A 23576-nucleotide genomic window follows, 5' to 3' on the forward strand; every position below is an offset into this window, starting at 1 on the left:
TGTCAGCGCAATCTTCGACTCACGGGATATGCGCAGCGCGCCCTCCCTAATGTGCTGGCCTGCTGGCACACGCATTTCCGTCGTCCGGGAAAATGTATTCAGTACAATATATGATAATATTTTATATTTTTTTACATTAGTGTAACATTCAGCACGTAACGTTCCTGCAAATGAGATAACCATTTTCAATATTAATCCAATGTTCAGTGCTACCTGGGCACTGTATAGTGCCATAGTACACTCTTTTCAAGGTTAACTGCACGTCGAGACAAAAACCGCTTCGTGCATACGTTAGAGCGCACAACGCGTTATGATGAGGCTATTCGACGCAAGTAGACGAACTATCAGGTGGGTTTACAGCCCCCCCCCCCCCTCCCCCCCCCCACACACACACACGAAAGTCTGTTGGATTACAACGTTAAGCCTATTTTTTTTTTTCTGCTGAAGAAAGTTCAATAAATGCGCTGTGCAAATAGGACCACCACCGAGAAAACATTCTTACAAATCTGGTCCTGCTGGAGACGTAATGAAATGCCGCACATACTTGAAGGTGCAGTCGGAGTAAAAAAAAAAATATTAGCACAATTACATCTTCAGAGCGAAGAAAATGGCACCAAGCGGCTGGCGCGGCGCCGTGCTTTGCGAACGCACCTGGCGCCATTTGAACCGTGCATTTCTTCAAATTCTTTTGCGCAAAATGGAAACTGGCATGATTTTCATATTCAACTTCTTAACGAACTTGGGCGAACCAGGCTCTGCACCTGGTGCACACTAACTCTGAAGCGTAGAAGTAGAATGGAGGGATTGGATGAAGACAAAGAGCAGAAAAGTTGGCCATAGTTCTCTGGCCTGTTGTAAGTTCCTGTTGTAAGTAAAAACAGGAGAAAGAAGAAAATATGAACAAAGAGATTATTATGCATTAGGGTACGGATAGAATGGTATATGGGGATAAGCCACTGCACACTTGCTCACAGAACTTGCGCTTCAACTCTGTTATTTCAGTATCCACGTGAAATGACAGGTTCACCTCAGCAAGCACTCTACTGAAAGCCTGGACGGAGTGAAGCGGCAACCGCGGGACTAAACTCATATTTTGCCCCATGCTGTTCTTTGCCACCCGGAAGACACGAACAGGAGGTGCCATTCATTGAAAAGGAGGTGCCAATGTCCTTATTGATTTCTGTATCCCGGGCCCATCGCCAGGAATTTTTTCCGGGCGGGCCTAAGGTACTTTCACTGTGTGGGCGGGGAAGGGAATGTGAGAGGGTGCATGTCAAATAGGAACACTGCTGGAAAGAGAACGGAGTGAGGAGTTGAGCTTGATTTCGTAAGGGGGGGGGGGGGGGGGGGCGAGACCTAGGCTAGAGTGCAGGGAACAAAAGTGGGAAACAAAATCAAGCAACCAAGAAATGTAACGGACGCTCTATACATGGAGCCAGCAAGGAATAAAAAGAGCATAGCCAGACGCTCGATTTCCGGGAGCAATATTAAGCAAAAAGAAAAAAAAATGCATTAAAAGATAACCGCCCACCTATGCTTTATAGAGAGAGCCTCATGCAGTTTCATAAGCAGGAAGTAAACTTATGTAACAAAAAAATGCAACCAAAAGCATTAGAAAGGAACGCGGGAATCGTTTAGGAATCCTGAAGACCATAGAACAACTTTTTCTTCGTCACCTGATACTGCCCTTCGGCTTCTTCGACTACTCGGGGCTCAACGGCATCGCCATCGTTTTAATTTGGAATCCCCGCCTGGCCACTGCAAAGCGTGTGCCTTCAGCTGATGCCGAGTCTCTAGCCGTGCCAGCCAGCAACGTTTTTCGACGCACAACATGGCCACCATGAGTAAGCGACGCCTTAGGATCCGTTTACAGAGCGCTCGTAAGTTGAGAGGCGCTTTGTGTGTTGAGCATGACAAACGAACCAAGAGAAACGTGGTAAAGCGCGTAGTAGCGGTTCAGGTGGAGTGATTAGGTTACGAAGTTCTCTGCCATACAGCGGCCAATGCTCTATGGGCTACTGGGGATTACGTTCATGCTGAGGACATAGCCTTCCTCGCAATGAATGCTTCGGAGGCTGCCGTCGCCATTATGATGAGTACAGCGACCGCCACCCTTACCCCAAAAGCGGCCAGTCTATCTATCCCTTTTGCTAGGCGATCCAAACATGCAGACCGCTGCCGTAGAGAATGTCGGTAGTTGTAGTTCTAGGTTGAAGCGGAAATGGCACCGCGGTTAGAAACGCGGAATCCACAGCACACCGATCGAACGAACCTTTTTTATGATAAGATTTCAGAGTTCGTTTCACATTATAGCTGTCTCGCAGCGGTCGCGTTACTGAAAAGCGGAAGACGAAATGTCCAACGGGTGCTGTTTGCATTCCAGCCATCTTAAAGTGGCTCTCTTCAGACCGGTGTTGTACATTTCTCGTTGACAGATGGCGAATACGGCCTACCTCAGCGGTACTTTTCTGCCTACGCAGCTCCGGAGGGTAAGTGCTTGTGATGTCATAGGGTTAGCATCTCGGTTTTCTGACCCAAATAACCAACCTTTTTAACGCGAAAGCGTTTGACTCCCGTTCCGCAGAAAATCCGGCGTCGTGGTCGGCGTCGGCGTTGTGAGTGAAAAATCCCCAGAAAAGCAACCCACTTAGGTCACGTGAGTTCACAATCTGCCCACCAGGTTGTGAGCAAACTGATCGTCGTGGCAGGTGGCACTTAAATTAATGAATGGAGGCGAGAGGTTGCTCGGGGAGAGTAACCTGGTGCGCACAAGCCCCACCGGTGGCAGGACCTGCTATCGCAGTGCAGTCAGCATCGCTTAAACGCTGCACCGCTGCGTCAGGAGTGGTATGAGAACTCTCAGGGATCTATGTAAAGTCTAAGGTGAACGATTCCGCATGCGTGGGCATTAACCCATTAAAGCTACCGCGTCATAAACTTAAGGCGGAGCTTCAGTGTCCCCTCCGGTTTTGTTCTTCTTGCTGGTGTAAAACGACTGTCGTAGCTGGTATTTCACCTCTTGTGACTTAAAGGGACAGTAAGAAGAACGGCCCACATTCTTTGCACATACCAAAAATAGATTCTGTGGCTTTTCCTAGACTACGTTGATGCTTCTTAGGCGACAGAAGCCGCATTTATTGCCGATGATTTTCAAGTTGAATGTGGCAATTTCATTTCCTTCCACTCGATACAAACTCGTGAGGTCATTGCTGAAGAAAACTTCGCCATCACCGACTGGAAGTGAGCAGCAGTGTGGCCTGGCGTCGGAGATCCGTAGAACAACAACAGGAAAGGACTGTCTTGGCGCCAAGGCCAGTTTATTTGCGAGAAAGGCCGAAAAGCTCCGCTTTGGTCTACAGTAGCGTCCTTAAGAGGGGAGCGCGGTAATCTCGCGGTACAGTTCAACTTAAGTTCAGTGCTGCTTTAACTTGCCGTGTGCATCTGGGGAAGAAGCTCGCAGCTTTTTCGCCCTGCTTAGGGGCGAGGAAATAGCTAAACCTGCACCTGTCGCCGTCTGTCATGTCTCACTGGGCAGAGAAGCTTCAAGGCGCGACGCCCTCTCAAGACCCGCGTACTGTTCAGCATTGTGTGCTTTTTGGGAGTCTAAAAAAACTTGGGGCTTTCTTAACCACATCCTTACAAAAAAGAAAACGCGATAGCATTTGTAGAGTAGGTTACCCACAAATATTCCAAAGGATGCCCTCATTTTGTAAGAAGACACCCCAGAAAACAGATTAGTGGGTGGATTAAGGTCGGCTAGTGATTAGTGGGTTAAAAAAGTAGATTAGTGGGCGGATTAAGGTGGAAGAGTGGGTCGGGTTAGTATAATCCCATATGATAATTGAATGGAAGGTACCCTAAAATTGTAGCCCTGACGTTTTCAAATTCGGCAGAGCTGATGGCTTCAATATCCTCTCGACCAAACAAGGAATTCCGTTAAGGAGAGACCCGGTTGTTTTTTAAAGACGGCCACCTAAGTGCTTCACATTAAAACAATTTCTGCCGAGTTTCATGAGCTCGAGTGCAATGGAAGTGGAAGGAAAAACCAGTTAGCCTCCTTAGCCGTTCAACAGAACGAGGATCGAAATTTCATCACAGTTATTTCCCGGTGCTTCTTTCTTTCTTAATTTGCCTAAGCGCCATCAGCCCCCTGCATTCGCTTGACGGGTGCTAAGAAAGGGACAGTTATTACGTAGGAAAGCTCTGATGAGCTACGCCTGCCAGGTTTCGTAACAGCTCCTGGTTGGTTTTTCGAGAGAGAAGACGCCAGGAAAGCCTCGACTGACCCTCCCCTATTCATAATAAATTATACTCAATGTAGTACAAGCAACACATTCTAGGCCTCTTCACTCTCCTCCCAATTGACCGGACGCAGCTTTGTAATCCCTCTCACCCCCCTCCCCCTTCCTCCCCAGCTTGAAGGAAACTGTATGTGCCACATGTGTCTTGTTGTAATGCAGCCAGTGGGAGTATTTAACAGAGGAAACACGCAATAGGATCCATCTGGCCCGTTGAACTGAACTGAAATCGATCTCGTCGTAGCAGTGACGTACAACCATACGCAACTAAACTACCACGTGCTTTTCTTTTCTTCTTTATGTAGCACCTGGACACTACGACAATATCGTTTTTCAATGTGGTAAGTCCGTTTCATTTAGCTTCTACTGAGAGCAGGCCCTACAAATGCTGCGAGTCCATTCTCAAGCTTGACCAGAATGCTTCGTGGAAGGCTGGCATATGGCTTGCGGTAACTGTCAAATAACACGGTTCTGCAAGGAAACCGGGACTTGACCACCCGTTTAACTATTTAACCGATATTGCATCCAGAAGGACACTTTTATAGGTCTTGCTAGTCACAATATTTTTCACTTCGTGCAGGTTTTTCAATGTTTGAAATGTTATTTGCTTCTTGATAGTAGCTACAGTAGGAAACATCCGCGCTTAGCTGAACTGCTATTCGTAGTTTGTAAGCCCAGGAAAGAGGGCAGTGTAATACTTCTCTGCATAATCCGCACCAGGCGTCTCACAAGAGCCTCCCACTTGTTTCTTCCTCGCTGACAGAAGTTAACCCGAAGCCTATGCCGGTTATATGCGAGGAAATATGTGGTCCGTCACCACAGGTTATTGTTTGAATTGTAGGTGAAAAAAAGTGCGAAGCATTGCTTCAAGACTGCATTCTCGATTACGGTGCTGATTTCCGGACGTCTCAAGCATTATCTTAGCTACGCGAAGGTGTGTTGATGCGTCAGGTATAACAAATGATAAATTTCGCTGTTGAAAAACTTCATCTCGGTTATCAAGAAAGCAGCTGAGATTTTTGCAAAACAAACTGGAGACTGCGAAATGGAAAGTGGTTCAAAGCTCCTGGAAATAGTTTCTTTCTGACGATGAACGCGGATTTCAATGTCGCCTGCTGGATTTTTAAGTTCTGAAACAACTAAGTTTTCGTTATGTATGTTCAAAGCAAACCTTATGTAAAGAGGTGTATACGTGCGAACTACGCACCGCAAATCATACCTGTATATTTTATCAGGCGAGATCACAAAACAATCACCGGTGATGGACATAGATGAAGAAACGATGCAAGAAGCTTCCACATGAAAAAAAGTTGGCATTTTTCAAAAGACAGACTGCTCAGGGCCAATTGAGAATGGGTAAGCGCAGAGGGATGATGATGATTCGCAGGAGTGTCACCTCAACATCGGTCTGTAGTTTTTTTACTTGTGTGGAAGGTAACGTGGTACTTACAGATTGCCTGTAAAGCCCTTGGCACTTTCCAAGGGGCGTGAATAACATTTTTCTATGAAGATTCTATTCTTGATTCTGTTAACTTTCTTTTTCTTTTCATGGAAAGGCCCTCCGGTGAGCGAAGAGTACTTTCAAGGTAAGATCGCTTGCAAGCTGCACATAAAGGTATAGTATACGGTATAGCATTACTTGACCTAAGGCCGTTTGTGCGAAGCAAATACCCAACGATGAAATTTAACCAGGGTTAATTATCAGCTGATTTTCATTGGCGGGCGCCAAATGCGTTCTGTAGGCTCAGCATTTGTAGAGACAACAAAGCGCGCAGAAAACCAAGAGGATGAAGACTAGAAAAGACACAGACAAAAGACTTGCACCTTTGAAGGAAACTGCACGATGGCTTGAAAGTTGCAGGGAAACCTTACATCTGCTTTGGCTTGTAGAACATTGAACGCCACGCTCATATCAAATGCCTGAACAACGTTGCATCGGATTTGACGGACTGCCACCGCACTTTCTGGGTCATGTACCCCTGTGCCACTCGTTACCCCGGCTGCAAAGCCGAACTCTTTAAGTCGGCCTTGCTGTGAATGCTGCCACAGTTCACTCATGAAGCTGTGGCAGTACAGCTGTTGCTTTTATGTGTATGTTTATATCAGGAAAACATTCACTGTGCTCTATGCTGAAAGAGGCAAAGTTATAAGGGGAAAAGAGGTAGTGAAAAGCAACTGCATAACCGGTAATTTATATGGTACACTATAGACGCTTTGCAAAGCGGGAGCATGGGCGCCGCCATATTTAGTCACGTGACCACTCCGCCACTGCTGGCCTTCGGGCCTTCCGTTCTGACGGCTGCCGGCGCGCTGATGCCTGGCTGCAAGACGCTGCTCCGGCTCTCGCTGTGGATAACGAGCGGCACAGAAACTTCGTGTGAATGCGCATAGAACGTGTTCGCACTGGAAAATGTTTCGTTCAACCAACTAACTTACTCATTTCCTTCCGAAACCGGTTCGAAGGCGTCAACAAACCGCGATCAGCTGCCTGCGCGTTCATAATCATTCAGTTAATTCACAGTCTAACGCTATTTGTGGACCGCATGACTTGTTGTCAAACTGCAGATTAAAAGCGGGCCAACGCCTGAAAGCTTGCTTTTTACGGCTAGATATTTTTGCCGAATGGAGGAATATGTTTTCACAGCTGTTAAGAACATTCACCGCTCAGCACTGTGCATGAGACTTACAACCGAATGTGCGCATGCGTGTGGTTACCGGCCGATTGCACAGATATTTTATCATCCTTTAACATTCGGGCCTCCAAAGGCAGAATACAGATGTTGTGCAAACACCCCTTCAGAAGATCGGCGACGTTAGGCTGCACTCTCTTACTAAGGAAAAACTGAAAACAGCTCGAGTTCAGCACCCGCAGATGTTACCAGCCTGAATAAGCTGAAATATACGAAGTCCTGTCATGATAAATTTTACCGCTCCCCCTACGTGCATTAGCGTACTTCTGCAGACATTTGCATCGGGCGAGAGAATTGTGGAAACACCTCCTCTGAGGACTGTTGCAAACGCTACGTTGGAGTTTCCACCGAGCGAGCGCCAAGTACGCACGACAGTTTAGTGAGCACCATGCCGACACCCAGGAAGCACTTATTGCAAAGGTCTAAAAAAAGCCCCTTATTATATCGATGTATTGGATCAGTGTTTCTCGAAGATGAGAAAGGTCGCAGGGATGTGCAGATTGACCTAGCTTCTTTCTTCGCGCGATGAAATACGAACGTGTCCGCACTAATATCCACAAGATGTTTTTTTAATACACTGTGAAAATAACACAGTAACATTACAATGACGCAATTATTACTGCGGCGAAAATATCACCACCTCGTTCTAACATTCCCACAGCTACTTCTAGCACTGAAATAAATTGGCGCGTAGGGTCTGTGATATTATTTTTTTCGCAGAACAACACATTAATGTTGTGTTCTTCCTGAAAGCAGCATGAAATCGCAAGACAACTCCTCGAAAGACGGCGGCTTGTGTCGCGAAGTGTCCCGAATGTAATAAGCGCGTCTATTTTTCCGGCACTAGACCGCAGAGATATTAGCTGCACATTTTAACTGGCCAATGCACATGACATCCGTATCAAAGCCGGGTTGTTTTCGAATCACTTGACATTCGTGCAGAAGCTGAGCAGCAGCGTTTAGCACTACGCGCCGATGCTGCTAACGACGGCTCCGAAGGCCGTAAGTGGCGGCCGTCCTAGTGGCGCCACCTGTCAAGGACAGAACGAACTGCTCTCTGTAAACGGTCTATATAAAGGCTGTAGTGTGACGACGAAAATTTAACTCTTGCGGCCGAAGAAGAGGAAGCAGAGGATGTACTGATCGCCCTGTGAGATGCAACGATGCGTGTTACAATGTAAACTGGCATACGTATAGAGGCAGCAATAAATGGCTGTCTGCACCCTTGCAAAAACTTATTTACAGTGCATAGACTGTCTATAGACTTTTTATAGAAAAATGCTAGACAATTCTATAGACGGTCTATAGATTTATGAACATGCACTTTAATAGACTTTTGTCTATAGACAGTACAGACAAATGTCTACAGAAAATATAATAGATACAGGTCTACAGACAGTCAGTAGACGATCTATAGACTTATGTCCATACAATTCCTGTAGATTTCTGTCTATATGCAAAAAAGTCTACTGGCCCAGTAGACATAGGTCTATAGACTGTCTATACACATTCTATAGGTACATGTCCTGGCAATATTTGCAACGATGCGTGTTAGAGTCCATAGACCTCTGTCTAGTAAACCTTTAGTAGACCATCTCTGTCCATAGACTGTCTATAGACAGACAGTCTACAACTGTTGAAAAAGGTCACCACACGGCCTTCACAAATTACATGACGATCAATATACATATAATTTAGTTTATTTCCAAGCTATTCAGCTTGGAATATGCAATACATACACCACAAGAATGCACCACATTATGCAAATAAATGCTGAAAGTAACGATCCGACTAGTTTCTTCAGAAGCATTCTTGCGATCTGTTGTCTGCAGTCAATCATCCGGACCTACTGACCTGTGCAGCGCAAAGGAAAAACTAATATAAGGGGAACTGGAAAAAAAATTCCACTCCATCTTTACAGACGTGTTTTACTACTCAAGACGTATCCTGCATGGCTATCCAATTGTAGAAAGGCAATCTTGATCTTTTGGTTTCGTTTTATGGGGTTCAAATACCCAAGGTGACTCAGGCTACGAGAGACGCTGTAGTGGAAGGCTGCTGATAATTTCGACCAATTGGGGTTTTTTACTGTGCAGTGAAATCGCATAGCACACAGGTTTCTAACATTTCGCCTCTATCAAATACGACCGCCGAGGCCGGGATCGAATCTGCATCTTTCAGGTGAGAGACGAACAAGGTAACCACTAAGCCATGGTGCCGGCTTCATCATTTCACTAAATACGAATGACAAATTCTAAGTGGTTTTCATAAAACATTGTAACTAAGACCGATAATCCCTGGAGAACTCTAACTATACTCTGAGTACCTACTGCCAATAACGATCTCTGTATGACATTCCTTTCACAATAATTGGAACAGAAGACTTCGAAGAATTGTGCCACATATCAGCATTGACTCGCTACGAGCTGTTGAGAATGCCGCCCCATAAAACGTACATTCAGTGCTCCTTGCAAAATGATCCCAACTGGAGAATATTTCAGCATTTATTCTTATACCCGCTATTGAACAAACGCTTCAAAATACCCTGCATGAAGCCTGGTACGTACGCCGATACTCAAACGGGCACAAGCCATGCAAAACCTACCAGGCAGACTGCGAACCAGTTCACCACGGTTTTGCGCCCACAACTAGAAACACTAAGATGAAACAGCATACTCATACACCAAAGTGCGCTCTTGGGAACAAGCGGGTTACAGCACTTCCATGCCGTGCTCATTATCCAGAAAAACTCAAACAGCACATAGTGGCTGCAAGAGCGCCATTTCAGAACCAGACGTGAGCTTCAGACAACAAGCTCATTATTGTAAGGATGAAATACAATCTCAAATTCAGTTGAGTTTTTACTTCAAGTGCAGCCCGGACAGAGCAGTAAAAAGGAGATTCTTGCATGCAGGTACCCTAACCTAACGCTGAAAGAAAAATAAACGAAAGCAACGAACACGCTCAAAGTAAGAACTATTTCATTGAAACGATTAACGTGTTCATCAAAAGGCGCAGCCATAATAAAACAGCACGAGCAGAATTGCATTCGTGGCGCAAATAAGCGCCAAGTTACGTTGGCGTTTTTGTAATGTAGCAGTCTGAGATCAGAAACGCATACTCTGCCTCTCGCACAATTGGTACTGGAGAAATTTATGCACGCGTAAGCGGGGTTCATGACGAGCCTCTCGGAACGAAATGTAAGCCATCTCTTCTCGAGGCGACCTTTACTCAGCTTTTGAAATGAATTGCCCGCAGGCCAGCGGGGGCGGCCAACCGTTCGTATAACAGGGATGGACGAATCCGTACGTGTGCAACGAAAGGGGACACGGGATGCAGCTCGTAGGTTCTTCGCGGTGTTTGTACACGCTCGCCATTTCTGCCTCGAGCTCTAGACAATAGCGTTACAAAACATATTTGGTGAAACGTCGCTGCCCACGACGCGCACAGAGTGAGCGGCTACAACAAACAAGCAATTAATGCACACCTCTGAATGAACAGCACTCCATGGTCCCGACAGGCGATAACACGAAGATTTAAAAAAATAAATGTAATCCACCTAGGAACGTGAGTGTGCGTTTTCGGAGGTGCCAAGTAAATCGAGCTCACACGGCGCTAACTAACTCATAGTTCCCTTTCGGCCGTCATTCACGAGATAAGCAATATTTCTGGCCTTGCATCTACCTTGCAACACGAAAAAGCCAGTAGATAGCTCGCGAGGAGTGGCTTACCATCAGGGGTTTGGCACCGACTGTCTTTCCGCGCGTTAGGAAAGACATAGCGGCACATACATAAGCGGCATCAGTCAATAACCCGATGGCTTCCGCTTCTTATAACGCCGCTTACAAACCAGGATAGGAGGTTTTTCGCTGCGCACATAATTTGTTCTACACACACAGCTCTGCTTAGAGGGGTTTAGAAGAAAAAATGGATAAAAACTAATCGGGTAGACTTACCGTAAGTGGACGATTAAGTTGGATTTCGATGAAAACTTAATTCACGAGAGGACACGCCGACGACACCGACACATCCAGGCGCACAGTTGTTTGTAGCCCGAATAATTTTCCGCCGTCCCGCGGTAACATGGATAAAACGTCAAACAAACCCGTTTCATGGTCGTATCTTTACCGCTTGCACTCTTGCCGTGTGTAGCCTGATCTGGTACCCAAAACCGCAGAGAGTAATTGGTTTATAAACATAAATTCTCCGCTCGCGCTTTAAAAACCTAATTGTTTTCGCGAAAACAAAATCGAAACTTTGCTGCTTTGCCCATTCGCGTCGCATCTCCCTCAGAATAAGTATGTGGCACACGTTTCGAAAAATAATTAAAAAGTTGCATAGCATAACGCCTTTTTTTTGCGTGTTTGTATTTAGAAAACTGGTACGGGTGACATCAGCTTGTCATCGGCTCCGAAGCAGCAGGCGTACGGGGAGGAAAGAAAAGATACTGGTTTTGTGATTGTTGCGTCCAAGCACTTTATCACGTAAATGCAAACTGCAAAGGTATAAATGGCAGATGTTGATCGCGCAGACGACCACGCTCTTGGAAACTTTCCCAACGGTGTTTTTAAGAAAAGGGCACATCCTTGATTTCTCACACCCGTCTTTCCCCCTTTATTTTCAGGGCGTCTTAAAGGGAAATGTAGTATCACTGATGAAATGTCTCTGAATTAAACGCGTCGGACTATAACGATCGAAAGATGGAATGGAATTGTGTCGAGCGATTCCTTTAAGGGAGAGCGTGTTCGTTTGATGTAGTACAGTTTGCGGGCACCCTTACTTCAGGAAGGGCTGCCTTTCCTCGCTTTACCTGCTAGCATCAAATATTCTTGAACTGTATTCACAATATACGTCACGGTATGACAAAAAGGAACTTTTCAAGGCTTCTAAAAACAATACAGTAGGGAATTGCATTGTCTTCGCACAATATTTTTGTTTAGTTCCCGAAATAGCGAAGGAGGTGAAGGTCTCCATCCATCGTTGCGGACCCCGATGCAGTTCCCCTCAGCATGAAGTGCAAGAAAAAAAAGACATTATAGTCGAAAGGTAGTGTATAGATATTCAGGTAAAAAGAAATTAGGATGTTACAGACTTATCTATAAGGCTGTTACAGACTTCAGTCTACAGATAGTCTACAGACCATCTATAGACAAAGCGGAATTAAGGCGGTTATATACGTTAGTCTATAATAGTCTACAGACAAAAGGAAATTAAGGTGGTTGTAGACTTTAGTATATAGATAGTCTACAGGCTGTCTATAGGCAAAGGAAAAGTAAGGCTGTTATAGACTTTAATCTACAGATAGTGTTTAGAATTTCTATAGCGAAAGGAAAATTAAGGCTTTTATGGACTTCAATTTTTCAATGGTCTATACACCGTCTATAGACAAAAGGAAATTAAGTTGTTATAGACTTAAGTTTATAGGTGGTTCATAGAGTTTCTATAAACAAAAAGAAAGTTCAAAGGAAAGCTATAGAGTCTAGAAAAAGTCAATAGAAAGTCTATAGACCATTTTTATAAGGAAAAAAAAGGCTAGCAAGTTTTCTAAGGCTGTTTTCAAGACCGGACAGGTGTAGAACCCGTCCCCCGCTTTGTGCACCTGCTTCATTCTCGCTGCTTTGTGCGTGCCACTGTAAGCGCGATATTGAGTAGTATATCATTAATGTGTATTCTGTGAGGAGGATACTGAAGCGAAAGGCGCCTTAATGTCGTCTTAGTGTTCGGTTATGCGAACAGAACAACAAGAAAAATATCAGTGTAACTTAGCGACCCGGAGATATATCAGTGCTGTCAATAGCTGTACCGCACATCATCAAAACTACACAGGTATCTTTACACTCAGATGCGCTTGTACCACATGACTCGAAATCGCACGTTGTCGGGAACGCCCCCATCTCAGCCTACACACCACTTAATGATGATGACGATTTTAAAAGCCTAAGGGCAGCTTTGGCCCAAAAAGTGCCATGACACAAAGTGTTTTCGTTTGCTCAAGCTTGGGACAGAGACCCATTTACAAGAATTTCGCTCCAGATAAGTCGATTACTACGGCAGGAAAAAGCCTGTGTCCAATGAAAAATGATGGGTATACGGTGGCACAGGGGATCGAACCCCGCACCACCCGCATGAGAGGCGGATACTTAAACAAAGCCACCGCTGAGGTCCCAATATATCTCTTGTGTCTGGTGCTTGCAGGGGCATATCATGCAAGTTGAACTGTGATTGAACGCGGCAGTTTTAAGATAGCACGTAATATGATTCCGACTGCGACGCCGGTTGACTCGGAGAAAGTCTCTTACACAGATATGGCTGCGAAACTATTAAGAGCATAACGGCAAGCAGTCAGCCATCGCAAGCTAATTAAATTTGAAGCCCTCTACTCATTTTCACGCCGCTGTAGTTTAAGGCGTGCTTTACGCACAGTCTACTTCACAAATGCTTCACTACACGTGGGCTTGAAACAGACTTAGCCGTCAGCACGAAGCTTTCCGTGATGCTCTATCACGTGTCATATTCGCGTGATGGGAAGAAATTTGTTTGTGATCTCTTATTAGCAGGCATAGGGGCTGTCTCATAACGTTTCCTATTTGTTTCTTTTGATTTCCTGTAATAAGTGTGTGAGGGATTGCCTTCAGGCTATTAGGCGTCGGCGTAGTACCTTGTAACGACATACTTCCACGGTCACCTTCTGTCGAAAAAGAAGCGGTGGCCAGGTGGCCACCCTGCAGAACACGCTGTTTGTAGGTCGTATTGGAGAATGTCCCATTTTTCGCAGTATTTTCGCAGTTGAACTCGAGATAGTTCCACTCGCGAAGACAGAGCTAACGAAGACAGAGCTAACGAAAAGTTGGGGAACCGTTTAGATAGATAGACAGATAGATAAAGAGGAGGAGGGAAAGACAGGGATGTTAACCAGAAAGGGGTTCCGGTTGGCTACCCTGCACTGGGGAAGAGGGATTAGGGGGCGAAAAGGAGGAAGAGAGAAGGGGAAAAAGGCATAACACACACACACACACACACACACACACACACACACACACACACACACACACACACACACACACACACACACACACACACACACACACACACACACACACACACACACACACACACACACACACACACACACACACACACACACACACACACACACACACACACACACACACACACACACACACACACACACACACACACACACACACACACACACACACACACACACACACACACACACACACACACACACACACACACACACACACACACACACACACACACACACACACACACACACACACACACACACACACACACACACACACACACACACACACACACACACACACACACACACACACACACACACACACACACACACACACACACACACACACACACACACACACACACACACACACACACACACACACACACACACACACACACACACACACACACACACACACACACACACACACACACACACACACACACACACACACACACACACACACACACACACACACACACACACACACACACACACACACACACACACACACACACACACACACACACACACACACACACACACACACACACACACACACACACACACACACACACACACACACACACACACACACACACACACACACACACACACACACACACACACACACACACACACACACACACACACACACACACACACACACACACACACACACACACACACACACACACACACACACACACACACACACACACACACACACACACACACACACACACACACACACACACACACACACACACACACACACACACACACACACACACACACACACACACACACACACACACACACAACGCTGTCACAATTTGTCACTCAATCCAGTCGCTATCATGTAGGCAAAGAGTGCCTTGTATGCCTTGAGGGCAGTCGACTGCTGTGGCCACGGACCGAGGATTTTTTGCTCTGTTAATGGGCGAGGATCGAGGCGGTCCGGAACCGTTTAGTCTTTCTTCTATATTTGTCCTGTCTTGGCTCAGTTTTCTGAAGCGCAAGATGGCCTACTTTTGCGCCACTCTGTTTCTGCCGGGGAAGCGCATTCGACAATACTGCATTATACCAATTCTGCGCTTCTCGTTTTGGGATGACCAGTGATTGTCACGCGCAAAAACTGTCTTCTTTGACAAACTTTTGCTGAGCATTTCAAAGCGTGAATGTAGTTTTTGTTTTGTGCATTGTTTGATTTGCTTCACCTAGGACCTCGACCCTCCGTGACTATGCGTAAGTTTGTTACTTTTGTGCAAATTAGAGGTGAAGGCAAGAGCTCGCTAAGGCGCTCACATGTGATGCTCCTACTGGAAAATGCCTATAATGAGCAATAGAAAGACTTTGGTTCGAGCTAGTTTGTGTTCCCGAGAAACAGCTGCTGAAATACAAACTGGCGCGAGAAAGTGAGGACGAAACGCTATGAGACAAATACTGCATCTCCTGTTTCGTACTCGATTTCTAACGACAGTTCACATTTCTGCGGCTACGTCCACTGTGAAATAATTTAAACCTGCTTTAAGAATGTTTTCGCATTGTTCACCTTGACCATGTAATTCAGTATATTGCATTTTCAAGTTAAATGGTTATTGTAATTCTCATATATGTATTCACGGGTTTCTCTCCTCTACTGCGTCACTTCTGCTTTAATTATGCGTACCGTGTTGTCCGAGCCGCTGATGCCACAAAAGGTGGCTTTGCACCATCAGGCGCTGAACAGCCTTTCGCGCACTTCTAATGACAACTCTTTAAGAATGTAAATACATATACTGTGTGTTGTGTGCCGCATTTTTTTCGAACAATAACAAAAACAGCGACAAATATGATTGTGCTCAGTTAGAGAACTCCACTGCCTTCTAAATTCTTGTAGGTTGTAGAAGTTAATGGAAAGAACGAGATAAGAGAACGCTTTGCAGGAGCACGAACCTGTGCTCTGAGTACGCTTATTATTTACCCGCGCACTTTTCTCATCCATGAAGCATCTAAGTTAACGAAGAGTTACCTTAAAGCTTATTTAGGTTTGCATGTCTTTGCGGTATCGGCGCATCGCCCGAAAATGCATCAGCGACTTATATGAGGCGCACCGGCAATTAAGGCCAGGTATTTGGTCACCTGTTGATCCCTAGCTGGTCTATTGCTCTCCTGTTTTGTCCAGTTGACAGGGTGGGCTCGACGTCTCCTCTCATGCGTAAGTAGATTTCATTGTATCATTCTTGGCGTTTCTGTGGTGCAGCATTAAAACATTCCTCGGCACCCAATATCTATACCCGCCACGGTGGCTCAGTGGTTAGGGCGCTCGACTACTGATCCGGAGTTCCCGGGTTCGAACCCGACCGCGGCGGCTGCGTTTTTATGGAGGAAAAACGCTAAGGCGCCCGTGTGCTGTGCGATGTCAGTGCACGTTAAAGATCCCCAGGTGGTCGAAATTATTCCGGAGCCCTCCACTACGGCACGTATTCTTCCTTTCTTCTTTCACTCCCTCCTTTTTCCCTTCCCTTACGGCGCGGTTCAGGTGTCCAACGATATATGAGACAGATATTGCGCCATTTCCTTTCCCCAAAAAACCAATTATTATTATTAACCCAATATCTATAACTCTGGTACAGTTAAGCTGAAGTTATAGCCGTAGTTACAACTATAGCTCTGTCATGTCCAACATTCTCGGAGAAAAATTTTGAAAATTGAAAAATTGTAAGATACTGTTATGAAAATACTGAAGGCAATGGTCGATTCTTCTGATATGTAGCGAAATAATTCTTTTAAAGTGTTTCCATCGATAGCATTGAAAAGTAGAGACTGCCATAGAAAACCAATGGGGAACGCGTTTGACCGTAGCAAAAAAAGTTAATAGAAAGAAAAAGAATTCAAGACGGTCGCCAGGTGATCTGCGGATATATTGATTGTTATGGTGAAGTCTTACACCATATGAAAAAAAAAAAACTGGGTTCATCAACGGTACGTTTCCCGCTCAAAAATGCTTTTGTACAGAGTTCCTAGGTATGTTCCCGGCTCAGTGCACTTACATTTTGTGACAATACTCAGCAGGAGAGCTCGAGAGATCAGGGCCTCGAACAACTGACCTACTGCGCCTTGACATACGTTGAAATCCTTAAGGCTTCTGAGGCCTAGTTATTTAACGCGTTCCGAACTAAGCTCACTGGTCCCTTTTTTTTAGCCTCTAATAATTCCTCGACGCCCTGTCATCCCTGGCTGCTTTAATAGTTCCCTTTTTGTGAGAACGGCTTTGAAACTTTCAATACTAAAGGAAAAGAAAGAAACTTAAAAAAATGTTTTGGCTGGAGAGTGTCGCCCTTCGCTGTAGCCTTGAATTATTCTCTTTGGTTTCAGACTTCCTTCAAGCTATATGTGCCCACTCTTTTCCATGCTTTTTCACTGGCCTATGGAATATAAATGTTTGTAAAGGCCACTGGACTATAAGCTGTGCATAAGCTGCGCTAAAAATGATATAACTGGAACTTTCCCAAAACAGCCTTAGACTTGCGTTCCAGTCATTCGTCACTCATACACACACACACACACACACACACACACACACACACACACACACACACACACACACACACACACACACACACACACACACACACACACACACACACACACACATATATATATATATATATATATATATATAGAAAAAGAACACTACGGGTGGTAGGCACGACTTTGCATGGTGTGTACGTCACTCCGAGATCCATCATGGTAGTGGGCATTTTGTCAAATTTCAGTTAGACAGTCCGCAACCTACACGACAATAGGTCCTTGGGAGATTCCCCTAAACTTTCGACTAGGACTATATTTATTTATTTATTTATATTTCGATGCCGGCAAAATTATAGAGGGCAGTGTACTGTGCGATGTCAGCGTCGAAATGTCAGGTGGCGGAAATTTCCGGAGCCCTTTACTACGGCGTCACTCATAGCCTGAGTCGCTTTGGGACGTTAAACACCCTAAATCAAATCAAATCAAATCAAATAATACCCCTGTCACACGGGCACTTTCGATCCTCATTGAGTCAATGCTCATCGAACTCAATGCAGATCGACGGTTGTCACACGGCCACTTTCAAGCGCAATCGAGCTCGATTCTGCTTGACTCGATGCCGATTGCTCAAGAGTGCTTGAGGTTCCAAGCACAATCGAGAACACTCTCGCTCTCATGAAGCTATAAAATAAACACAAGTTAACAAAAGCAAAGCACAATTGCTGTTGTTGTAAGTGATTAAAATGTAAGAGAGAACGTTTTTCAGGTACTATGCCTGCTTATATGCAAACATTTGAAAATAATCTCTACACCCCGCTCCAAGCTCCGGCGTCAGTGTAAACAAAGATGGCGTCCTACTGCTCGCCGGCGCGCAAACTGTGGAGCGAGCGCGAGACAGCCGCTCTCATCGACTGCTGGCAGGACCGCCTAAATGATTTGCGGCGCCAGAAGAGAAACGCCGCAGTCTATGCAGAAATCGCGGAGGCGTTGCGGACCCTCGGGGTCCATCGTACAGCAGCAGAGGTGCGCCACAAGTTTAGAAACCTGACGCAGATACGCAGATGTTCCGATTTGGCTACGGATATTTGACTGCCGCTGCGACCAATTTCACAGTGTTGCCGGACATCGCCATGTTATGACTGTCGGCGGAACGTTTGGCGCCACCTAACGCACATGAGGGAAACTTCTCAATGAGCATTGAAAATGCCCGTCTAGCACCGGATGTTTCGAGCGTGCTCGAAAATCTCGATGCAGATCGAGTTCAATGAGGATCGAAAGTGCCCGTGTGACAGGAGTATAAGTGTTTCGTTGGCGTTCCGCTCCTAAAGAAGAGTGAGGGGTGCTGTAAAGTCATTTCCGCCACTTCTGCGCTCCACACAGCGTAGTGAATAGTATGGTCTTTTGTAACGGGACACTAAGGACAGTTCCAGCCAGTTCTTGTCCTCAGTAAAATCCAATTGTAGAAATGTTAGCGTTTCTTCGAACAGAAAGGTTGCATTTATTGCTGAAAGTTGCATTTCAACATTGTCCCGCCACTCGATTGGTACTCACGACGTCTACACCGAAAGGGATTCCGTGATCCCGATTTTGAAGTAAATGATGGTGCAGCGTAGCCTCTGAGATTCGCATATAATGTTCTGACGCGCTACAATTTAGTTGCGAAATAAGCTGGTGATGGCAACATAGTATTTCTTTTTTTTGTATTTTTCAGCCTATAAAAGCTCTACTTTTTTTGGAGAGTGGTCTTTTTGTGATCATAATGCGGTAATATATTGTTTGGGGCTAACTTCGATTTGTTCTTAGTCTTCCTTTAATTAGAGTACAATTCTGTATGAGCGGAATGAATCACTGTAGCATTATATCTTACATCAAGCGAAAACCAATATTTCGGTTTCTTTTGTGTATAGGACCACCGAAACCATCTGAGTAAGCAATCTGAGATACCTCTACTTTGTTGTCGAAACGTTATAGGGTGAAAAATTCGTTTTATACACCAGATATTAAAAAAGAAAACACATGTAAACGGAAGGTAACCATCACAGCATGACACTGCACAGCAGGTCGTTACTCCAACACTAAATAATTTTAGGTTGGCGGCTTGGGATGAATGCGATTTTCGAGCAGTGCTACCGTGGTACTCATTCGCTGTAAAACTCTTAAATAATTCAAGTCGATTATTTGTCTTTTGCGAATCCTAGCAACATGATAGCTTGCTTTGTCGTTAAAGAGTGCGCAGCCATTTCTCCTCTTCCGCCATGCGCATTTCGTCATAATTCACCGCAGTGTACCTCTCATCCTGGGGATAGGAGGAGTGAAGCGCTGCTTCTTGAGAGCTGAAGGGAAGGAAACATCAGAGCACGACGGCACATGCGTGCTCCATCTTGTTGAAAGAACTCCACCTGATTGACTAGCGAGGTAACGCATAATTAAATTTTTTCCCCTCGAATCCGCGTCCCGAAAACATCTTTCCATGACTACAACTTCGCTCTAGGCGTGGAACAACGAAGTGTCCCTGGTCTGGGAGATAAAGGTCGTATATATAAATGGCGCACACCAGGCACATAGCCAGAAATTTTTCTCGGAAGGAGCCCAAGGTAATTTCTTGAAATTAGTGGGGAGGGGGGTGTGCTTACAGCTGGCTGAGAACTGCCAGGACTACAAGGGAAGGGGGGCTCGGGCCCGCTCGGTTTCACCTAGAAGGACAGCTTTGCGAGAAGTACTGTTGGATTCACCTTATGTAGGAGATAACCGATGAATCCTCAGGTCAGCGCAGTAAATTTCAAAGGAAGGCAGCCGTAGCAGGGTGCGACAAAGGATAACGTGGGCGGAGGAGATTGACAAATCTGCGGGGGTAAGGTGGCCACATCTGTCGCAGAAAACGGCTAATCGAAAGTCAGGGGGGAGGTCTTTGTCTGGTAGTGGACGATGATGAATTGATGATAATGATAATGGTATTGACGAGCGGCTTCAGCCGAGTGTTTTATATATATAAAAAAAGCGAGCTAGTTTCATTCCCGCCCATTTTTTTATGCTTTCTGCGCAGTGAAAGTGATAAGCATAAGCAGTCTATCTTTCCGCAGCTATTTCTTTCCGAGCTCTATTTCAGAACTTCTCTCTTGCAGAGAAACCAGCAACCAGTTCGTGGAGTGGTACACCATCTGCGTAATGTTTTTCCTGACATGCGTATGCATAGGATCAGCGGTTCTCTTCATAATGTCAATAGGTGAGCACCTCTACCACTTTATGCCCTCTCTGGCTAGGTTCTTCGTATAGACGAGTCGCAAGGCGCATTTCCTTAATTTCTGCGATAACTGAAGCGTTTAACGGTCATCGAAGTTTCTGACAGCTTCTTCCTCTATCGATACAGATATGGCCCCAGGAACTTAACGAAGACAGCGTTTAACGAGAGGCCCAGCGTACATTGACGGCTTTGGCTTAACATAGGGCTATGGGCAGGCATAATATAACGATTACGTTTAATGCGTTAGCATTAGAACCCGCTTGGTGGAAAAATGTGTCCGGCTTTGGCGTCCGGCATGTGAAAACTTGGAGGAGTCAAAGCGAAGAGAGTGAAATGGTGAAAGGGAGAAAGGAAGACTAGAGAGAGAGAGGGCAGGAAGAAAGTGGAGGAAGTGGGCTAGTCGGTGGGTGGTGACAGGTGGCGAGTGTGGAACCGTGGTCACCAAGCAGAATCGAGAGAGAGTTGCGTGGCACACTGTGTTTGCAGGATTGGATCGGGTGAGTGGACACAGGGGGATGGCGATTCACAAGGTGATTGATGGACTGGGTCATGCCACCCGCCACCGTCAGATGTGAACACTAATGCTACCGCATTCTGTGCCGCAAGGATCGAATCGATCGTCGGTGACTTTTTGTAGCGACAGCTACATTACGGTAGCATTTCGAGCCTTCAGCATGGCGGCGGCGCCACCCTGTGGCTGCGCCGCCACACTGTCACGTGGTTGGCCACGTGGTGCGGAGCAGCTACCGGCGGCGCGGCGCCGTGGCTGATCACGTGCTTCGTCCCATGACCAAGTACCACTCAGCCAGCTGTAGCTATCGCGTCACTCCAGGTTTAACCAGAGCTAAACCATCGCCAATTTTTTTCCTTGCCGAGTTCCACTCTCTTGCCATCCGCCACGTCAACTGACTGAATCTGGTGATAGTAATGACGCGCTGTCTCTAGGCTCGAGGGAAATAGTCGAAAAGAAGACAAATGTATTAAAATCTGAATAGCAGTCGTGATTTAGGTCCAGCTTTCATGGCAACATCAACTAGCACTATCTGTTGGGTGGAAGTGGCGAACACCGCGTAAATGAGAGAAAGCTGCTCAAACTTTTGAATGTTCGGCCTCATGCAGCACACTGTGACAGACGCTCGAAATGAAAGCGTTTGTCAAGATTCATTTCGAAATTATGGTTACGCCTCAGTAGTAGTAGTAGTAGTGATTTTACTAAAATAATAAAAAAGGAAGGAAAAGATTTTTGCTAGCCCCGGCAACTGCCACTGATACTGAAGGACCTGAGCTGTGGCAGCGGAAATAAAGGATAGTAGACAGAATGAAGAAAGGAAATAAATAGAGGTGAGGGGACGAGAAGAGAGGATAGTTGGCTCAGTATTCATATATCTCTACTTTTGTGGCTCAGTATTCATATATCTCTACTTTTGTGTCGATTGTACGCAGGTTCGGGCCCCTCCACGAGAACAGTTTCGAACGATACGACACCGCTGGGGATCAAAGTGCCCACGATCGCTGCCAAGGAAGTGGCTACGACAGTTGTGTAATACGAGCGACACCATAGTTTCTCGACTCGGCAATGTCCACTGGAGTCGAGATCGCTGTGCTATAACATGTATGGTTGCTGCCGCTAGGCAATATGCCACCACTTGTAGACCTGGCGCTTGGTTCAAGCATCCCGCACGCCCCTTAAGAAAGAGATGATTCCGAACGGATGCCCCTCCGGCGAGCTTTGGATTCAACCGGCAGTGTGCGTGGTGAACTAACTACGTATATGTAAATCAAAGAACGTTGAACTAATATATGACGCTCTCTGGTAACCTCAACTTTCAGACGATAAGAGCCGCATGTAATAAACACGTTGGAATCCCCCGAGTCTTGCCTGCGTCTTATTTGCAGGCTTTCCGAGGAAAGCCTTTTTATGTAGTGCCTTGGGTCGCAACAACAGTTCTGCGGAGACGAATACCGCTGCAGAGAACATGAAGGCCGATCAGAAAAACATGCCACGACAGCGTGGCATGTGCATGTGTGTGAACGGTTAGAACGGCTGTTTGTAAAAGGCGCGTCAGACAGCACACGATCTTCACCCTTGTGTTGTCTGCCACTCTTTTCACACTCTTCACACAGGAACACGCCCATTCTTGATGAGCAGGATGTTTTAACTTGTCGTTAGCAACATGCTCTGTACAGTTTCACGCATTTCTGGATACGATACGTTCGAAAACATCGCCGCTTTTACAACTTAGGTTCTTTGAGCGCGGTTACCGTTGTAGTATTATAGCACGGAACTCTTTCCGAACCCGCATGCATCGGTGGCACCCGTGTCGCCCTCTAACTTGCGTGTGTGGTCCTTAATGGTCCCTCACTTCACAACGTTATACATTATCAGCGCTGCTTTCTGTATTGCTGCAGTTAATTGGGCACCGCTTGTTATTCATATAAAGCCTAGTACACGAGGCACATTACACAGATTTAATGTAAGCGACCTCTATCGATACCTTGTGGTGGTCCCAGTGGTCTCCAGGAGCTGTGCCTCTGCGTGTGAAGGCGCCCAATTGAAAAAAAAAAAATTCGGCACACGCTTAAGCCTTATGTTGGAATGGGAAAGCATGTTTTGTACGGCCGAGTTTCATTAGTTATTTCTGCGGGATTCTCAGTATGCGTGGTTTGCTGTAACCGTTCGGAACTTCCAGCTGCACATGTTGGCGTCACACTCTCGCCATGGCCTGTCGTCTATGCAGCGTGCTGCAGCGCGGTTGGCCTTGCAGGGTCGTTGCCGC

The 23576-nt window shown here is 45.9% G+C and overlaps 1 protein-coding gene across 2 annotated transcripts; it reads left to right on the plus strand.

Moving 5' to 3' along the window:
- Positions 1-1729: 1729 nt before the first annotated feature.
- Positions 1730-22633, plus strand: LOC144107459 (uncharacterized). Of its 2 annotated transcripts, none has more exons than XM_077640463.1 (8): positions 1730-1880; positions 2436-2489; positions 4604-4639; positions 5855-5884; positions 15267-15290; positions 16210-16242; positions 19466-19484; positions 22243-22633. In XM_077640463.1, the coding sequence occupies exons 1-8, from the start codon at positions 1832-1834 to the stop codon at positions 22358-22360; spliced, it is 363 nt and encodes a 120-aa protein (XP_077496589.1). In that variant the 5' UTR covers positions 1730-1831; the 3' UTR covers positions 22361-22633. The 2 variants fall into 2 exon arrangements, with proteins under 2 accessions (XP_077496589.1, XP_077496590.1); XM_077640464.1 differs by having other exon boundaries at positions 1730-1844.
- The last annotated feature ends 943 nt before the right edge of the window (positions 22634-23576 follow it).

Source organism: Amblyomma americanum, chromosome 10 (genome assembly GCF_052857255.1).
Source record: "Amblyomma americanum isolate KBUSLIRL-KWMA chromosome 10, ASM5285725v1, whole genome shotgun sequence".
NCBI classification, from domain to species: Eukaryota; Metazoa; Arthropoda; class Arachnida; order Ixodida; family Ixodidae; genus Amblyomma; species Amblyomma americanum.